This window comes from Polyodon spathula, chromosome 4 (genome assembly GCF_017654505.1).
Source record: "Polyodon spathula isolate WHYD16114869_AA chromosome 4, ASM1765450v1, whole genome shotgun sequence".
NCBI classification, from domain to species: Eukaryota; Metazoa; Chordata; class Actinopteri; order Acipenseriformes; family Polyodontidae; genus Polyodon; species Polyodon spathula.
In genome coordinates, this window is record NC_054537.1 from 33,720,375 (window position 1) to 33,737,159 (window position 16,785).

Genomic DNA, 16,785 nt, shown 5'->3' on the forward strand with positions numbered 1-16,785 from the left:
CCTTACCTGCAAATTAAACGAAACAAAGGCCTAAGAAAGGGTATGTTATTCATAAAACAATACATGAAACATTGATGAATGGAGCTTCACTCTTTCACAGCAATGACACTTTATTGACAGAGCTATTGAATGCCATGCAGTGCCTTCACACCTTCTGAACCACATCGGTCTGTTTTTGAATGAACTACTTTTTCACGGAAATAACATGTGCAATGTATTTTTTTTTTTTTGGATGTTGCTAGCCATATGTACAGTATGATAATATAATGATCAACCTATACCCTGCTGGGACAAGCCACAGCTGGATTTTATTATATATTATTTTACAGTGCCAGGGAATTCCCCTGGATTGCATCAACCATTTACTTTTCAGAGGTTATCTCTGCGTATCTGGGGATATGCTGTTTTGTGGTTTATGAGTATTTCCCCAGTGCTGTAAAATGTTCTAAATATCCAGCTTATCCCAGTGGAGGTTAATTCAAATCAGCCCCTAACACACAAGAAAGCCAAGGCACTTTTCCCAGAGCCACAGTTTTGGCAACAGTCATGTGAACTTGACTAGATTTCATCTTGTATTTATCAATTGAAAAGGGATTTATTTCTCCAAATTCAAACTTGAAATATGTATAATATAAACGTATCTTGCTTGCAACGTAAAGCATTTAGAAAAATAATGCAGTTCATTGTATAAAAGCAGAAAGATAACTGTTTGGTGCCCTTGGAATGTTGGCAAAAGTAATCCTAAAGCTGCTGTTTCAACACATCGACGCTAAGGTCAGACACATTCAAAACTCAGACTAGACAATTCTGGCAGGTTCTGTAAGGTCATTTTAATCAGTTTAATGCCTCAGTGGAATTTTCTATATTTATTTTGAGTTTGTTTACCCAGTTCAAGGTTCTAATTTCAACAGCCTGCTGCTCAGCTGCCTCGGAGAAGCATTGCTTGCTTGCTTGGAACGAAGTTCTGCAGAGTAATGTGAATTTGGCAAATGTAATGTTAACAATGTCAAAGGTTGGTGGTTATTTTATATACCTGAACTAGAAAGTTTGATTTTCCTTAGGGCACTAGATAAGAGGACTGTGCACTGTGATCACAGAGGGCCTGTAAAGGGGAAAAAATAAAAAAGCGTTTATTGTGTTTCTTGACAGACCTCTGTGTGAAACCTGCCTGGCCTTACCGTCTCACACAGGAAAACTAAACACCCACTCCATTTGGAGGCCAGACACCGGAAGTGCTTCCTCACTGCTGTGATCTTTGATAAGCTTCAGTGGGAAGCAGGAGAGTGGGTATATGAAGTGAGAGAGTGGGTTACGTTACCACAAACAAGGAAGGGAACTGAAGAAGGGGTCTACTTGTTTAGCAGTTTGTGTGATTGCTAAATTTGGAATATTGTCAGCCTTTTTTTTCCTTTCATTTTCTCAAATTCTATTGGAGTAAACTTATCTGTCTTGGATTTTGTTTTATATCCTTAAAAGAAAGAGTGGAGTGGAATGGTAACTGTGATGTCTCTACAGCAGGTTCATGCAAACCGGAGAAAATAAATAAATAAATAAATAATAATAAAAACACTGGGACAAAAGGCCATGTTGTAGTCTAACCCATGTATGCGTGTGCAGCTTAGTATTTGAATGGAGTGAACTGCTATGAACTTCACACCTTGAGGAATGCTTGCTCACAAAAAAAGCAGATGTATTTTTTTTCTCGTCCGTCCATCGGCAAATGTTGGTTTTTAGCTCTTTCTTACCACCAAAAGACTAAAGCTGAATTCAACCCAGCTCCTTGTTTACAGATCCACAGGACTTCCTTTATCTTCAGAACAGGGAGCGATCTCTTACTACAGTAGTAGGTTCTACTAAATTACTGCATCTATAGTATTTCTGTACTACTAAGAGTTAGTGTAATGCATGTGCATTTTCAACTTGAGGTTCTCCAACAGTCTGAAACCCAAAAAAATGCTAAACATTTCATCACTACAGGAGTTGCAGTAATTGAAATATAGTCATTAAGAAGTAATTGTATTAGGAATACTGTATTATGTTAATATGTTACAGTATAAACTAAAGTAATTAAAAAACCAACAAAAAAAAAAAAACAACATCTACTTTGCAACTGTCCATAATCATCAAAAAATGGGGGCCAATGTGATAAAACTGTGAGGGGAAGAAATGGCCCCAATATCTCATGAGCTAGTTTTGTTTTTACACTGTTTTTTGTGTGCAAACAAAATATGTGAGCAGGGGGTAGGGTACATTATCACTCTAAGTCTTCAAAAAGTTATGTGTGATCAAAACTGACTATGTAATTCCAGGTAAAATAAAAAAATAAAAACATTTTTGATCTTTCTAGCGGGACTTTGTCCCTTGTAATTCTGTGCTGTATTTTATTTATCTCATTGCCATACCAGTGACCCTTTGCACAATAATTGTTTTCTCGTGTAGAAAACTATGGGCTCAGTTCAATTAACAATTTTGGTTTTGATCACCACGCTGCTGAAAACATATACAAATGGATTAATGTTCTTCTATAACCCTTTTTAACATAGCTTCTAAAAGTTAGCTGAATTGAGCCCTGTTTTGAAAAGCGCTATATAAATATAATGCAGTGTTCTCTGTCTGGCAGTAGTTTCAAGTTAAGCATTTTCTGACAGCCAAGCAAGAATAAAGAAAAATCACATTGGTTTTGTTCTAATAAATCTCCATAATGCTTCTGAGTAAAAAGGTCCTCCCACTGCAGCATATACTGTACACTTGAGCAATTTAACTGATTTATTTTGATCTGTAATAAAGTTTATAATATTAAATAAATCTAATAAATTACGTACAATGCTATCAAGAGAGTTAATGTTGTGTGGCAGGTCTCATGCATTGAGGGTTTGCCCAGTTATTAAAGGCTTTCCGCTGTTTCAGAGGCAGGACAAATAGGCCGCCTTCTCTCATTGGTTTACCCCCGTCGTTTAAAAGTTGGGACTTGCCTTCATCCTTTTCTCAAAGTTACTTCCCTCCTCCCCTCTCCATCTCCTTTGCAGCTACTTCTTCCTCAAGATAGATGTAAAAATGGAAGTGTGGAATACAGACCTGCAGAACTACAGAGACGGACACTTCCATATATATCCGAGAATATGATAGTGTCAATAACATATGCTAAATAATGTTAATATAAAGTTTAATCACAATTGAATAAGCAGTTATTCACATATAGGGAATAATGTAAAGTAGGAAATAATGGTAATTCAGTCCCTACCTACACTGAACTGGAAGACAGGAAACTGACCCCCAGTTCCTCCAGTAATAATACCTATATATTTAGGTTCAATGCTACTTAATTATTCAGTCTGCTAGATAAAGCTCGAGCAGTTTTTAGATTGATTAAATTTTAGATTTTAGATCTCTCAAAAATCTAACTACTAATTAAAATCTTGTCCCAGGGATGTAAGTTAAACAGGGTCTGTCAGTTTGAATGATTATACTATATGCATATATATATATATATATATATATATATATTATATATATATATATATATATATATATATATATATACACACATACAGTGCCTTGCAAAAGTATTCAGACCCCTGACCAATTCTCTCATATTACTGAATTACAAATGGTACATTGAAATTTCGTTCTGTTTGATATTTTATTTTTAAACACTGAAACTCAGAATCAATTATTGTAAGGTGACATTGGTTTTATGTTGGGAAATATTTTTAAGAAAAATAAAAAACTGAAACATTTTGCTTGCATAAGTATTCAACCCCCACACATTAATATTTGGTAGAGCTACCTTTCGCTTCAATAACAGCTTTAAGTCTTTTGGGGTAAGTATGTACCAGCTTTGCACACAGTGTTGGAATGATTTTGGCCCATTCTTCTTGGCAGATTTGTCATGCATGATGCAGGCAAGCATCATGAGAGCTTGGCCTCACAGCACTGCAAGCACACCTCAGCCCTGACTTGATCAGTCCGTCAGACCTGGGCCTCCAAAGGTGAAAGGCATGAAAGGCGCTGGTGAAGCAGTTCTAATCACTTTGATCTATTTAGCAGCACGTGAGGGACCATTTGATGAAAGTTTTTCTCTATTCTAATCTTTAGATATGTATGGTTTTGTTGTTAAACTGAAGGTGTTTCAAGCATTTGAGAAGCACAGGTATTTTTTTTTTTTTATTCACTGACCACAAAAATTTAAGTTTCTGCCAACTGTATGTCAATGCCAACAATAAATAAATAAACAAATACTGTGAAAAAACAAGCTTTTTTTTGCTTCTGGAAGCCTGAAAGCAAGGCAGTGGGAGGCTGACACCTGTTTTATAGCTGCAATAAAAGTGTGCTTGCTCTGCGAAAACTTTGTATAAATTAGAATTACTTTTAAGAAACACATTCATTGTTTTCATTTTATCTCTCTAAAGACCCATGGGATTGAGAACGTACAGTAACTCTCGTACCTGACCAGGCAACTACAGATATCTGACCTGGAAGTCAGTAGCATTGATGGTGGATTAAATCAATTTTCTTACCCTTAGTTATCCTAAAACTATCCAGTTTTCACTACCCATATTATCATGGTTTATTTATTTTGAATATGTTTTCTCAACCTTTAAAACTCCATGCATGTTATGGCACCTGATGAAGTTGAAAGTCTTATTTAAGCAATAGAACCCTGGAGAAGATGGCTTTATTGTAAGGTAAGGTGTGGCAGTCTGGCTCGTGTGGTGACGTCACCGACCCAGAAGGAGACAGACACAGACAGCACTGGTGTATGAAACGTGCTGATGCGCGTATTTATTAAATAAAAGGTTTAAATTCCAAACTACACAAAAGGTAAGAGGGTTGAAACAAACAAAACAAACAAACTGTGGACGAACCCAAAGAGCAAGAATCGTGCTGGTCCTCCAGCACGAGTAGCAATTATTATTTTCAATTTTCTTGCCTCTCCCTCGTTCTCCACTCACCGAACACCCAACCCCGAGAGAGTGAAACACTGCATCTTTTATGCAGCTGTATCGAGGGTGTTGAGAGAGAGAGAGGGAGCATGTTTGTTTTGGGTTCGAGATTTGGGCTTTTAAAACCTTTTATTTTGGCTCTGTGAATGTTGCTTTTGTATACCTGTGGCAGGCTGGTGAGTGGATAGAGGCCTAAAAACCTAATTTTATTATAAATAACACAAAATAAAAGTGCACAATGGCAAAATAAAGGGATTTAAAACACAAAAAGAAAGACAAAAAGCAAAATGTACAAAATAAAGGTTTCCAGACTGGGCAATGCCTTCACTGGATTCACAAATCTCAAAAATACACACAAACCAAAAACTACCAACCTGCTTCCTCAACTCCCTCCTCCCAAATGAGAAGCAGAGGCCTCCTTTTATGTCAGGTGGCTGGGCGCTGATTGAGCGTTAATTAACCTAATCAACCCCAGCCACCTGAACATAATAAACCCAGGCAAGTAGGGGAAATTAACCCCATCCCTGCCAATTTAAAAAGGGCAGAGCTTTGCTCTGCCACACATCTCCCCCCCATGTACAGCGTACACCGGCCACGATCAGCCAACCCCCCCCCCCCCCCCCCCCCCCCAAGAGTCCAATTATGTCCCTTGGGCAGGCTGTTATGGTGGGTGGTGGTGAGCGGGGTTGATGTCGGAGCCCCCAAGGCTTCTTTGGTTGAGGGGGCCCCGGATCTCCAAGGTAGTACAGCGACGGCGGCCCGGCTCCCTCTGGTGGCGCTGGCAGCGACGGCAGCGGACCCTCTGCAACCCTAAAAAACAAAAAGGAAACACCAGCAGTCCCAGGCGATGCGGAGCAGCAGGCAACCCCAGGCGATGCAAATGTGTCATCCCTGAGCAGAGCGGGCGTGGCATCCCTGGGCGGTGCAAGGCAGGCATCCTTGGGCCATAGCTCCTCCCCTCTGGGCTCTGGGGGCGACGGCGGCTCCTCACCCCTCTCTGGCTCTGGGGGCGACGGCGGCTCCTCACCCCTCTCTGGCTCTGGGGGCGACGGTGGCTCCTCACCCCTCTTTGAGTGACCGGGGCATCTCCCATGTCTACCGCCAGGTAATTAACCACCATGAGGGCAACTTCTGGGAAGGACGCTGGGTGGTGTTGTTCCTCCCACTGTTCCCACCTCTCCCCATCTCGACGCCACAGCGTGTTGATAACTATGGGGAGATCGTGGACGAGGTCTGCCTCAGGGTGCATCAACCAGTCCCAAATCTCCTGGGACGGTGGTGAAGGTGGTGGTGCTGGAGGTAGTGGGGTGGCCCCTGATGCCCGGGGTGAACACGGCACCTCTTCTTGGGCCTGGCTGTAGGGGCATCCTGCCCAGTTGTGGCCGTCCTCCTCACATCAGCCACACCAGTTTGCCGGTGGCATGTCTGGGCAGGACCACCAACGATGGTCCTCCTTCCCGCACCAGGAACACCAGGGGAAGAGGCTGGTCGGGTCCTCCAGCGGTGGCTGCAGCAGCTTACATTTCTTCAGCTGCTGCTGCTTTTCCTGCCTTTGCCGCTGTCTGCTCTTCTTTCCCATAATCCAAAAAAAAAAATAATAATAATAATAATTCTCCCAAAAATTCCAAAAAAAGAAAAAATAAATAAATAAATACTGCTCTGAGCCTCTAGGTGGCACTATCCCACTCTGACGCCAAATGTGGCAGGCTGGTGAGTGGATAAAGGCCCAGAGACAGAACTGCAGTCAAAAAAAAAAAAAAAAAAAATACTAATTTTATTATAAATAACACAAAATAAAAGTGCACAAGGGCAAAATAAAGGTATTTAAACACAAAAAGAAAGACAAAAAGCAAAATGTACAAAATAAAGATTTCCAGGCTGGGCAATGCCTTCACTGGATTCACAAATCTCAAAAATACACACAAACCAAAAACTACCAACCTGCTTCCTCAGCTCCCTCCTCCCAAATGAGAAGCAGAGGCCTCCTTTTATGTCAGGTGGCTGGGGACTGATTGATCATTAATTAACCTAATCAACTAATCAACCCCAGCCACCTGAACATAATAAACCCAGGCAAGTAGGGGAAATTAACCCCATCCATGCCAATTTAAAAATTGCTCTGCCACAATACCCTTTTGATTTATTTTTTAATTGAATAACTACCCGCAGCAGTGCTTCCACTCGCAGTACTTGTCTGTCAACTTCCTGGTCACAAGCCATCCTGCCACAGGCAGCCATATTACATCGCAGGTCAAAGTGAAAGGTGTTGGATTTTGCCCACAACACTGAAAATATAGTTACCAGACGATGTACTAGCAGTAGGTGATTTGCAAACTCATCCAAGCTCCATTCACAAGGAATGCCTAAATACTCTTATCAGGATCTGACATCCTCCTAGTTTTACAAGACTCCCATCAGCCAAGGTGATATGACTTGCCAGGCATCAGAATACAGAGAGGGATCAGATGTAGATATACATTGTTTTCTTCTACATAATGAATAGCACTGGGATGAGTCACTGACAAAATGGCAACGTGACTAAATTAATTAACAGGTACACAATACACAATCAACGGTGTCTAATCTGGACGCTTTTAAACTGTGACCGGACACTACCTTTGTTTACAATCTCATGTAAAAATAAATAATATATATATATATATATATATATAGATATAATACATATACACATATGTGTATATATATATATATATATATATATATATATATATACACACACATACATACATACATACATACACACGGCATAGTAGTTCAGTAGAAAGGGCCATCTCAGGAAAACGCTAATTAAAAAGAAACCATATACAATACCAGTAGCAGCCTGTCAAGTTGTGATTTATTTTAAATGAATTGAATAAAGAGAACCCAAAAAACAATGCAAGCATCCACTTGTGCCAGGAGAGGGTAAAACAAAGCTGATAAGTCACATGGATTGCAAACCCCAATAAAATCCCTTGCAGATGTAAAATAGTGAAAGCATGCGCACAGTATGTCATCTACAATTTTTACCTGAAACTGATGCATTTGTTTTGAAAAATGATATGGGCATTTCCTTATTCTTAAGGGTATCTGAATTTAGGGTAATTGTGACAGTCGTTTGTTTTTACTAATGGATTAATAAAGACTGTACCTTGAGAACACCTCACAATCAAATCTGATTAAACTTCTCTGGATATCTGTTACAATGTAGTTTATTTCATGTAAATGTGACTGTACAGCCATAACTTCAAAGACTAAAATCATAAAAATTCTGTGGTAAATCTTTTTTTAAAAAAAGCATTTGATTTCTGCTAATAGTAGTAAGTATTCATTAGTATCTAACATTACCAGTTTTGATTAAACTATAAGCAAGTACTTGTTATTACACTCAATCTTACATACATAATATTTTAAATCTATACTGTACATGATTTTAATGTAAAGTTCTACAGTTTACAATGTTTTAAAATTGTCACTGTATATGGTAGTGTACAGTAGGTTTCTATATTAGCATACAATACATGACATGTATGTGTCAGCACAGCCTTAACAAGGGAACTTGCAGTAGACAATAAAGTACAACAAAACATAGCTTGGATGTTGGACATTTTACTTGCTGAAATATGAAAACATGTATTTTTACAGTGCACAGCTTAAAAGGACAGAGCAATGTGGAGTCTGTACTGATTTTCACAACAGTTTTGACAGGATAAAGTCAAAGGAGATTCAGTCTGATTGCCAGTTATCAGTTACATTCAACAGAACTGTAGATTGAGTAAAATAACTGCTAGCCAGGCTAACAGGCAAAAACAAACAAAAAAAAAAAAAGACAAAGCTTAACCCTTTGGCTTAACTTTGTGCTTCAGGTGCTTTGATTTGATATGGCTTTGTTTTGATCATAAACCAAGAGTGCAAAATAATCTCCTTTAACTTTGTGTCAACATTGAAAAGCAAATAGATACACAGATGGAAAAAACAATCCAGCAATTTACATTAAAAACAGTGTAAATTAAAATTCAGAATCGGGCAATTAACAAACGGATATATTCTGTTCCGGTTCCATTTCTGAGGAACATGATCTCCTCCCTATCTAGCAAGCTGAACTGCCATATGAAAAATACATTGCAAGAAAACGGAGCATACATCAAGATACAATACTGATACAGAAGAATGGCACACTCCCTCAGAGAACAAACTGAATACATTCTGCTGTTTTCTTTGGACACTTCATATCAAACATTACAATGGGTTTCCGTAATCCTTAAGAGTAAACAGCGTGGTTCCGAAGAATATAGTGTTACACGTAAGATAGCTGATTCAGCACCAGCGCTCAGAGAAAGCTGCAGACATTTGCCAAGCCTTTTGAGATTTTACAATAATAAAATAATGACTTGGATCGCATTATTGAGGAGTTTGTTATAAAACAAGTGACCAGGAGATGATTTATCAGTATGCACTACTATGAAGAGATATGTGATAAATACAGCGAACAAGGAGTGGGGCAGGGCTGGAGATGCAGTATTGAGGGTTAAAAAGGTCTAATTAAGCCAATTATCATTTCATTAAGGGTCTAGTTTAGTAACAGAGCTCAGCTGGAATGAAAACCAGCAGACACAGTGGGTCTCCAGGACCAGGGTTGAAACCACTAATTAGAGGACAGATCTCAAACCCTAGGGCACTAGAGCAGACATTTAAAAAATAGCTTTGAAACAGACTATAAAGCTGTAAGTGTAAAAGCTGAAAGGATGTTAATTATAAAGAAAAATTATAGGTACGATATTTAAGCAGTTGTAGCAACACCTGGGGACGTGCAACGCTATATTGTTTGGAACCCTGCTACTATTTTTTCCCCTCCTGTTTCACAGATGACAGTGGTGAGACGCAGCGTACACAGCATATAACACTATATATAGTTGTTTTTGTGCCACAATGTTCGATTAGCTTTCAACAGCGCCATAAAACATAAATGAAATAATAAAGCAGCTCTACATTTTTTTTGGTTGGATTCAAAACAACTGCAGGGATTCTGGTGAAGAAGGGTAGGAGCTTGTTAAATTCATAATACAAACCTGAATTCCTGTTCTTTACTTCACTACACTGCTTACTTTATTAGAAACACTAAGAATTTAAGTTTTTTTTAGTATTTCTAAATTCAGCACTAGGGAGTGTTTCATATTTATAGATGCTTTATAAAGTGTATGTCACAGGACCCTGCCTATATGATCTTCCAGCTTAACTGGAACTTGCTTGATTTAAAGAAAAAAAGAAACAATTTTGTGACTTCACTGCAGAATCCCATTAAACCAACCACTGTTTTTAATCTCCACCGTCAATACCTCTTGTACATATTGCCCAACTCTATTTACACTGGTTTACATTATTTCAGATCCCTCCTCACACACATAGTAGCACGATAAATGTGCTTATAATAGGCTCTAACATAGAGCATGGGAAATAAAACACTAAAGGGTGTAGTTACAGTCTCCACATGTAGAAACAAAAGCACAGGAAAGTATCAAAAAAGAAGTAGTGTACACTAAAGTATGAAAACTCCATTACTAAAATGTTTCTTTTTTTGGTGAAGCTGACATTAACACTGAAAAAGCAAATGCTGGCTATATGGTATGCAATGGTAAAAGACAAGAAAAGTTCTTAGGTTATAGCAAATTGATCAGAATGGTCCCTATAAAATTTAATTTACCAAAAAGGTGTCAGGTGGACTTTTTAAAACAAACACATCACAGCCTTTCCATACCACTGACTTATGAGAAGTAAATACAATTTCCCCTGAATAAGGATCTGTATATAGCCACTGGTGGTTATTACACCATCAAAGCAGTGAAAAGGCCTATCAAAACAATAGGGGCAAGATCTTTATCAGCCTGAAGAGCTGTGCGGTACAATGCTTCCACTTTAAGGAAAAGCTCCGAGAGAAAACAAAGGCTAAAAACAAAAAAAAGAATCTTCTTCCCACTCCCCTAACAAAGCACTGATTTACTGGTATAAATCAGTTTAACATGGTAGCACAAGAAAATTAAAAAACCATGAATACTGCATCTTTTACTGACAGTTATAGCTTTCTCCCCTAACCGTACATCCTCTTGGTACAAAGATAGGGAATGGGTTTTTCTCTCTTTTGTATACACATCAGCACTGCTTTTTAGGTTGTCACTTTTGCCCCTTAGCAACCCGAAATATCCTAAGCAACAGGCTTTCAAAAGGAGTAAGCCACTTCTGATGAATAAAAAAACAAACAAAAAAAATGTAGTTTTGACCCTTTTATCTCAGGCTGATTATTGATGTTTCTAGCAGTGAAAGGAGCTCTTGTGGAGTCAGCTGAACAGAAGCCCAGATCAGAAGAGTGGCAAAACGCTCTCCTGATGATAAGCCAGCGTTAGGAGCTTTGCAGGAGCCGTCTGTAATGTGGCATCACTTCATGTTCGGCGAGGTGCAGAGCAAACTCCAGAGCTACCAGCACTGGGAATTCGAACGCTATCAGCTCACGCCGGTTCAGTCGAAACTTCTCTTCCAGTTTCTGAAAAAAATACATAAAAACAAACAAAAAAAAAAAGGGATTGGATACTTGCATACATGGTCAACGTTAGTCAAATAAACTTAATTTTGACCTGACATACAAATGTACAAGGCCAAAATGAACCACTAAAATGACATTGAAAACCATCCACCAATCAGGACGCTTCATTAGAGGGCACTGTGGAAGACCGAATATTTAACTAGAATGAATTTGCATTCAAAAGATTTAAAAAGGCTCCGTTGTTTTTTTTAAAGTGTTATTCTAAGCTTCACGTATGGAAAATCCTGTACTGCAGTTCAGTGTTGTTAAATTTGGTTTCCTAACTTGGCCTCGTCTTAGGAAAATGAAGTATAACAGCTGGTTGTTGGGTACTTACATCTATTAAATGTTTCACCTCATGCTTCTTGAGATCACTTCCTATTTTGGCTGCCAACAAAACACAGGCGCTGGCACACAACTTGCGGTTCTGCTTGTTGAGCGTGCCCTTGAGAGCCAGCTTCTCGAAGTAGACGAAGGCCATGGCCACTGTGGGCTCCTCGAAGCTGCACTCGTCCTGGGCTAGCTTGCGCATCTCCCGCTTCAGGCTGAGCACAGGAAAGAAAAGGAGGGGAATACTCTGAGCCCTCTCACAGAAATGCAGCACAACTGTCAACATACAGTGAAGCTTCAGTACGACAACATTCAAAGTGTTAAGCTTAACAGCAACAGGATCATACTGGGCAAAGCGCATCAGAAAAGCTAGAATGAGTTTTACACCTCATCAACTAACAATCCCACTGTGGCGTGCTTTAGCAGGAGCTGTTGCAGAGCAATTTAAGCACTTTAATAATGGATATCTAAACATGGTACAATTTGGGAAACTGATATACAAATGATATAGCATAATCAAAACCACCTATTTATCTGAACTGCATAATACAGTTATGCAATGCCCACCATTTTCCAAGGATCTCTACCAGCTTTACACCAAAATGTGTACTTCTACTACAAACTATACTAGTGTTGGTACATTAGAGATGTCATTTTCTTTTGCCCAAAATGTTATTGCTATTGGAAGCACATGGTTACATCATGTACATATCAGCATTGAAAAACATAGATACTTAGCAACTAGAATATTAAGAAGAACATTTTAATTTTTTTCATATGCTCCATTATGTAATGAGTTGCAGTTTAAGGGTTGGGAGTGTGGTCGATCCTATTTTTGTAGATGTTCTCACAGATTGCAGGTTGAAACCTCTGCATTCACTTGGTTATTTTAAGATACAAGAATGTGCAGATTATTTTCCATGTTTCATTAAAGTAGTTTTTAATTTGCCCTGCAAGAGAAACAGGGATCTAGCAAGCCTAATTGTCTATTACATTAGGAAACCAATTATCTATAGTGGCGGTTTCAGGTTTCTTCATTTTTTTAAATGTATTTTTTAGTGGCACAGTAAGGAATCACATCTAATCTTCAAATCCACTATACTCTTCATTATGGCCTTTCCATCTTCTCTATCTATTGATGCATCTAAATGAAAATTGCAGGGTAAAACTGCGAACAGTCAGATTAGGTCATTATTATTCCTATTTTTTGTAACTTACCTTCTTATCTTGCTCAGGGTCAGCTTGATGTGAGGGAACTTCTCTTTAAAGGTCTCATTCATGTCTTTCTTGAGGTCAGATGGTTTGACGTACTCAATCACAGTGGTCTGAAACAAGACAATGACAACAATGTCCCGGGTCACTCTTCCCAAACATTCAATACATAGACAACAGGACGAGTGCACACAATAGCGACTTTCGTGTGCCAATCACCAGGCTGGCTAGTTTTCTCAGCTTCTATCGGCTTTCTCTCCAAGCAAAGCTCAATGGGGTAAAGCAGGGGAAATGGCTAACTCGAAAGGGGTCAGAATTCACATAGACTGTGCTGCACGCGCACACACACAGCCAGCCTGTCTTGAATACACTGGTAAAAGCATGAGCTGAAATGCCTGTCAACTTATACTAGTTACTTTAACCTTTAAACTGCATCACGTGTAAGGAAGGTAAACACCTTAAGAAATGCATTCAAAGAATTGTATTAGAAAAATCAACTACTAAAGAATGAACCAAATTGCCAATGTAACCGTTTTATTTATTTTTTTGCAGCCTAACACTACTTGTTTTTTTTTTAAATGTATTTCTAAAATTAGCATCTAAAGAAAGAAATCAGTCAGAAAGGACCCCCTCAGTTCCAGTGTATTACAAGTATCTGGCTTTACGATAGATTAGTCTGCATTTAAACTTTAATCTTTTTAACCAATGCACAAGAAGTGCCCTAGCCAGTTTAACCAGCTGCTTATTTTTTTCTAATCATCTCATACCAAAACCACTGGAAAGGAAAAATCAGTGGAACACCACCAGTTGCCTTGGAAACAGTAAATGTAATTTGTTATGTTTAAAAATGATCATATTACTGTAGCAATAAAAATGAACACTAGCCTTATTGCTAGTATACTGTCCTCGTCTACTCATTTGAGGAAACTGATTTAGCTTTACAATGGTGTACAATTTGTTTGGCTATTATAATTTATATATACCGGTATTTTGTTTTTCTTGATTTATTCTAGGGGATGTGTGTGCTCACTCTAACTCAGAATGGTATCTGTTAATCCTTTTTCTCTGCAAGAAAGTTCATTAATTTTGAATAATACCAGGTATTGCAAACATGATCTGTACACGTGGATGAAGAGCTGCAGTGAGCCATGTAGCCGACATTTAGACACTGATCAAGAAATGATAACCCACTGAGATGCACCTCAGCACAATATTTACTTGTGCTTTATCAGCCTTTTTCCATCTGTGTAAACACTGTGCTGGACTGATTGGCTGAATAAATGTTTTGCATTGATCTAGCAAAACAGATTCCATCTTAACGTTTTACCCCTTAGCGATTATAAAAGTAGTTTTTTTCAAATTTTAAAACATTACTCTCGGGTTTGTTTTGTTGCGGTTCTTAACTTGGGGACACAAGCTCTCTCCCTCTTCAACCAGCCAACTGGACAATATGGGCCAGTTTCCATGCAGGGCTATTTACATGTGAAGTGGTGATGCGCGTGCACGTTTGGGAGAATTGCTCGTGTGAATCAGGTTTGTGGCTGAAAAAACGGCCAAAGAGTGTGATAAGGTAAATCTTATTTACTCATGTAAATGACGAAACACACGGGAAAACCACACCCGTTTCCACATGGAAACCTACTTTTCACGTGAAAATGTAAATTACCTTGTTTGTCCTTATGTGACACAGCTTTAAACATTGCAAGGGAACAGGTCAGTTGTTACTGTGGTTTCCAGGACGGCATAAAGTAAGTGGTTATATGGTTAGTGGTGTATTTCATCTTAATGATAATGTGGGCAGCTTTTTTTTATTGTTGTTTTTTGCTGTGTGTCTGTCCTGAACTGTGGTGGGCACTTGTTATAGTATTAAAGCAGCTGTTTGAGAATACCTTTGCTGTAAAAACTATGCTAAAGTTAAACACAAAGAGCAAGTGAGCTGCTGTCTGTAACTAAATTAACTAACATGCTTTTTTTGATCCCAGCTATGTCCGAACACAACGTGTGTCTGCCCTCCACGTTAGTAAATATAGTTGGTGAACTGGATGTCATGAGCCAGCTCGATCGCCCAAAACAGCGCAACAACATCCAACAAGTTGTTGATGCCCTCTCAGAACTGACCAAATAAAACTGCAAATGAATGTATGGATTGTGTTTTATTTGTTTGAATCATTAATACTTAACACAACGGTAAATCCAATACAACTTAAAGGAGAGAATCTCTGATAGCACGAGACTCCTCAGATCACTGCTGTCCAATTGAAACTGGCGGATGAGGTAACCTTCCCCCGTCTGTCTCAGGCAACCACTGATTCCTGAACACCTCATTTTGTTGCTGACAAGAGTTTGTGCAGGATACAGCAGGCAGTGGCAATTTTGGGAACTTCAGTCGGTTTCATCAGTACCCGTCACCTCCCTTTCAAGTGCCCACTACCCGTATTTGCCCAAGCGTGGTGCTGAATGCTTCCTCAGCAGCTGTCAGCCGTCTGGACGAGCGGGGTTTCACAAGCCAGGGAAGCAGTATACACAGCATTACCTGATCCCCTATATACTGTATTGCCTGAATGAAAGGGAAATATATATATATAACGTCTCTGCCGGTTTTCAGCCATGGTGATCTGCAATGCCTGTTGGCCAGTTTCACTTTATACCTTCACGTTCATTTGTAATTAATAAGTCATAACAAATTAGTTGAAACAGTATTTACTATTAACAACATGACATCCCACTAATGACATCCGATAAACAAGAGCAGTAAAAAATATTATTAAAACAACCAGTCACTATGTATTTAGAAATCACAGCTTAGATTCACTCATGCACCAGTTCCCTGTGTGTGCATGGAAACAACACTTTCACGAGCCAACTGCGGAAATAGCATGAGAATGGTACGGACAGCTGATTTACACATCAACATCCACCTTTCCCCTTCAAATCGCATGACGTCGGGTGAAAAGCCGTGTTTGAGTAAAATAAATTAAGCGAAAGGAAACCCAAAAAAGCATTTTGCATGATCACACTGAACTAAAAAAAAAAAAAAAAAAAAAACACATTATGCATGGAAACTCCACCTGTGTCATTAGGTCTACGATTGTATTTTCAATTAAATCGCACCTCTATCTTTATAGCATTAAAGAAGCAACAAAAACTGTGATAAGAATAAGTTGATCATGCATGGATGTCCAAAGTTGTCTCTTCCACTCCTCGTCTTTGTTGCAACCCTGTCCTAAATTGTTTAACTGAACCTATTAAACCCCCTTCCAGACCCTGAAGTAGTTAAACCTGGATTGGAATGGCCCTCCAGGATTGTGATTGGACTGTGTGTGTGCTTCAATACCACTATAACAGCGGTCTCCTAATTAAAATATAATCCCCTCTCTGCGAGAAAGATCAACATGCATGAGAGCAACAGTAAAAGTATAAAAACATAAACAATACAAAACAGCTACAATGCAAACTGTATCTAGAGGACACGGTGATACTTTTCTCTGTGAAAACAGGAAAGAATTTGATCTACCAGATTAACAATACCAAGTTAGGCAGTACATTCAACAATGCGTTTTTTCCCTGTTACATCGTTTTATGTTGCTGTGGAATAATGTGTATTTTTTTTTTTTGTTCCTCTGTATTGCTACACCAAAGAACAGTTACTGTGTGCTCACAAAATTCTAACCATTACAGATTCTTTCTTTTTTTTTTTTTTTTTTTTTTTTTGCTAAAAACAGCCAG

General features: G+C 38.8%; 1 protein-coding gene across 3 annotated transcripts in view; it reads right to left on the bottom strand.

Moving 5' to 3' along the window:
• Positions 1-9,418: 9,418 nt before the first annotated feature.
• The window catches only part of LOC121314445 (CDK5 and ABL1 enzyme substrate 1-like), a 47,035-nt gene continuing 39,668 nt past the window's right edge, over positions 9,419-16,785 (bottom strand). For all 3 annotated transcript variants that reach the window (XM_041247728.1, XM_041247727.1, XM_041247729.1), the window contains 3 exons: positions 13,066-13,172; positions 11,855-12,062; positions 9,419-11,478 (listed from right to left, as the gene is read on the bottom strand). In XM_041247728.1, the coding sequence (XP_041103662.1) occupies positions 11,338-11,478; positions 11,855-12,062; positions 13,066-13,172 (456 nt within the window). In that variant the 3' untranslated portion in view covers positions 9,419-11,337. The remainder of the gene's footprint in view (positions 11,479-11,854; positions 12,063-13,065; positions 13,173-16,785) is intronic.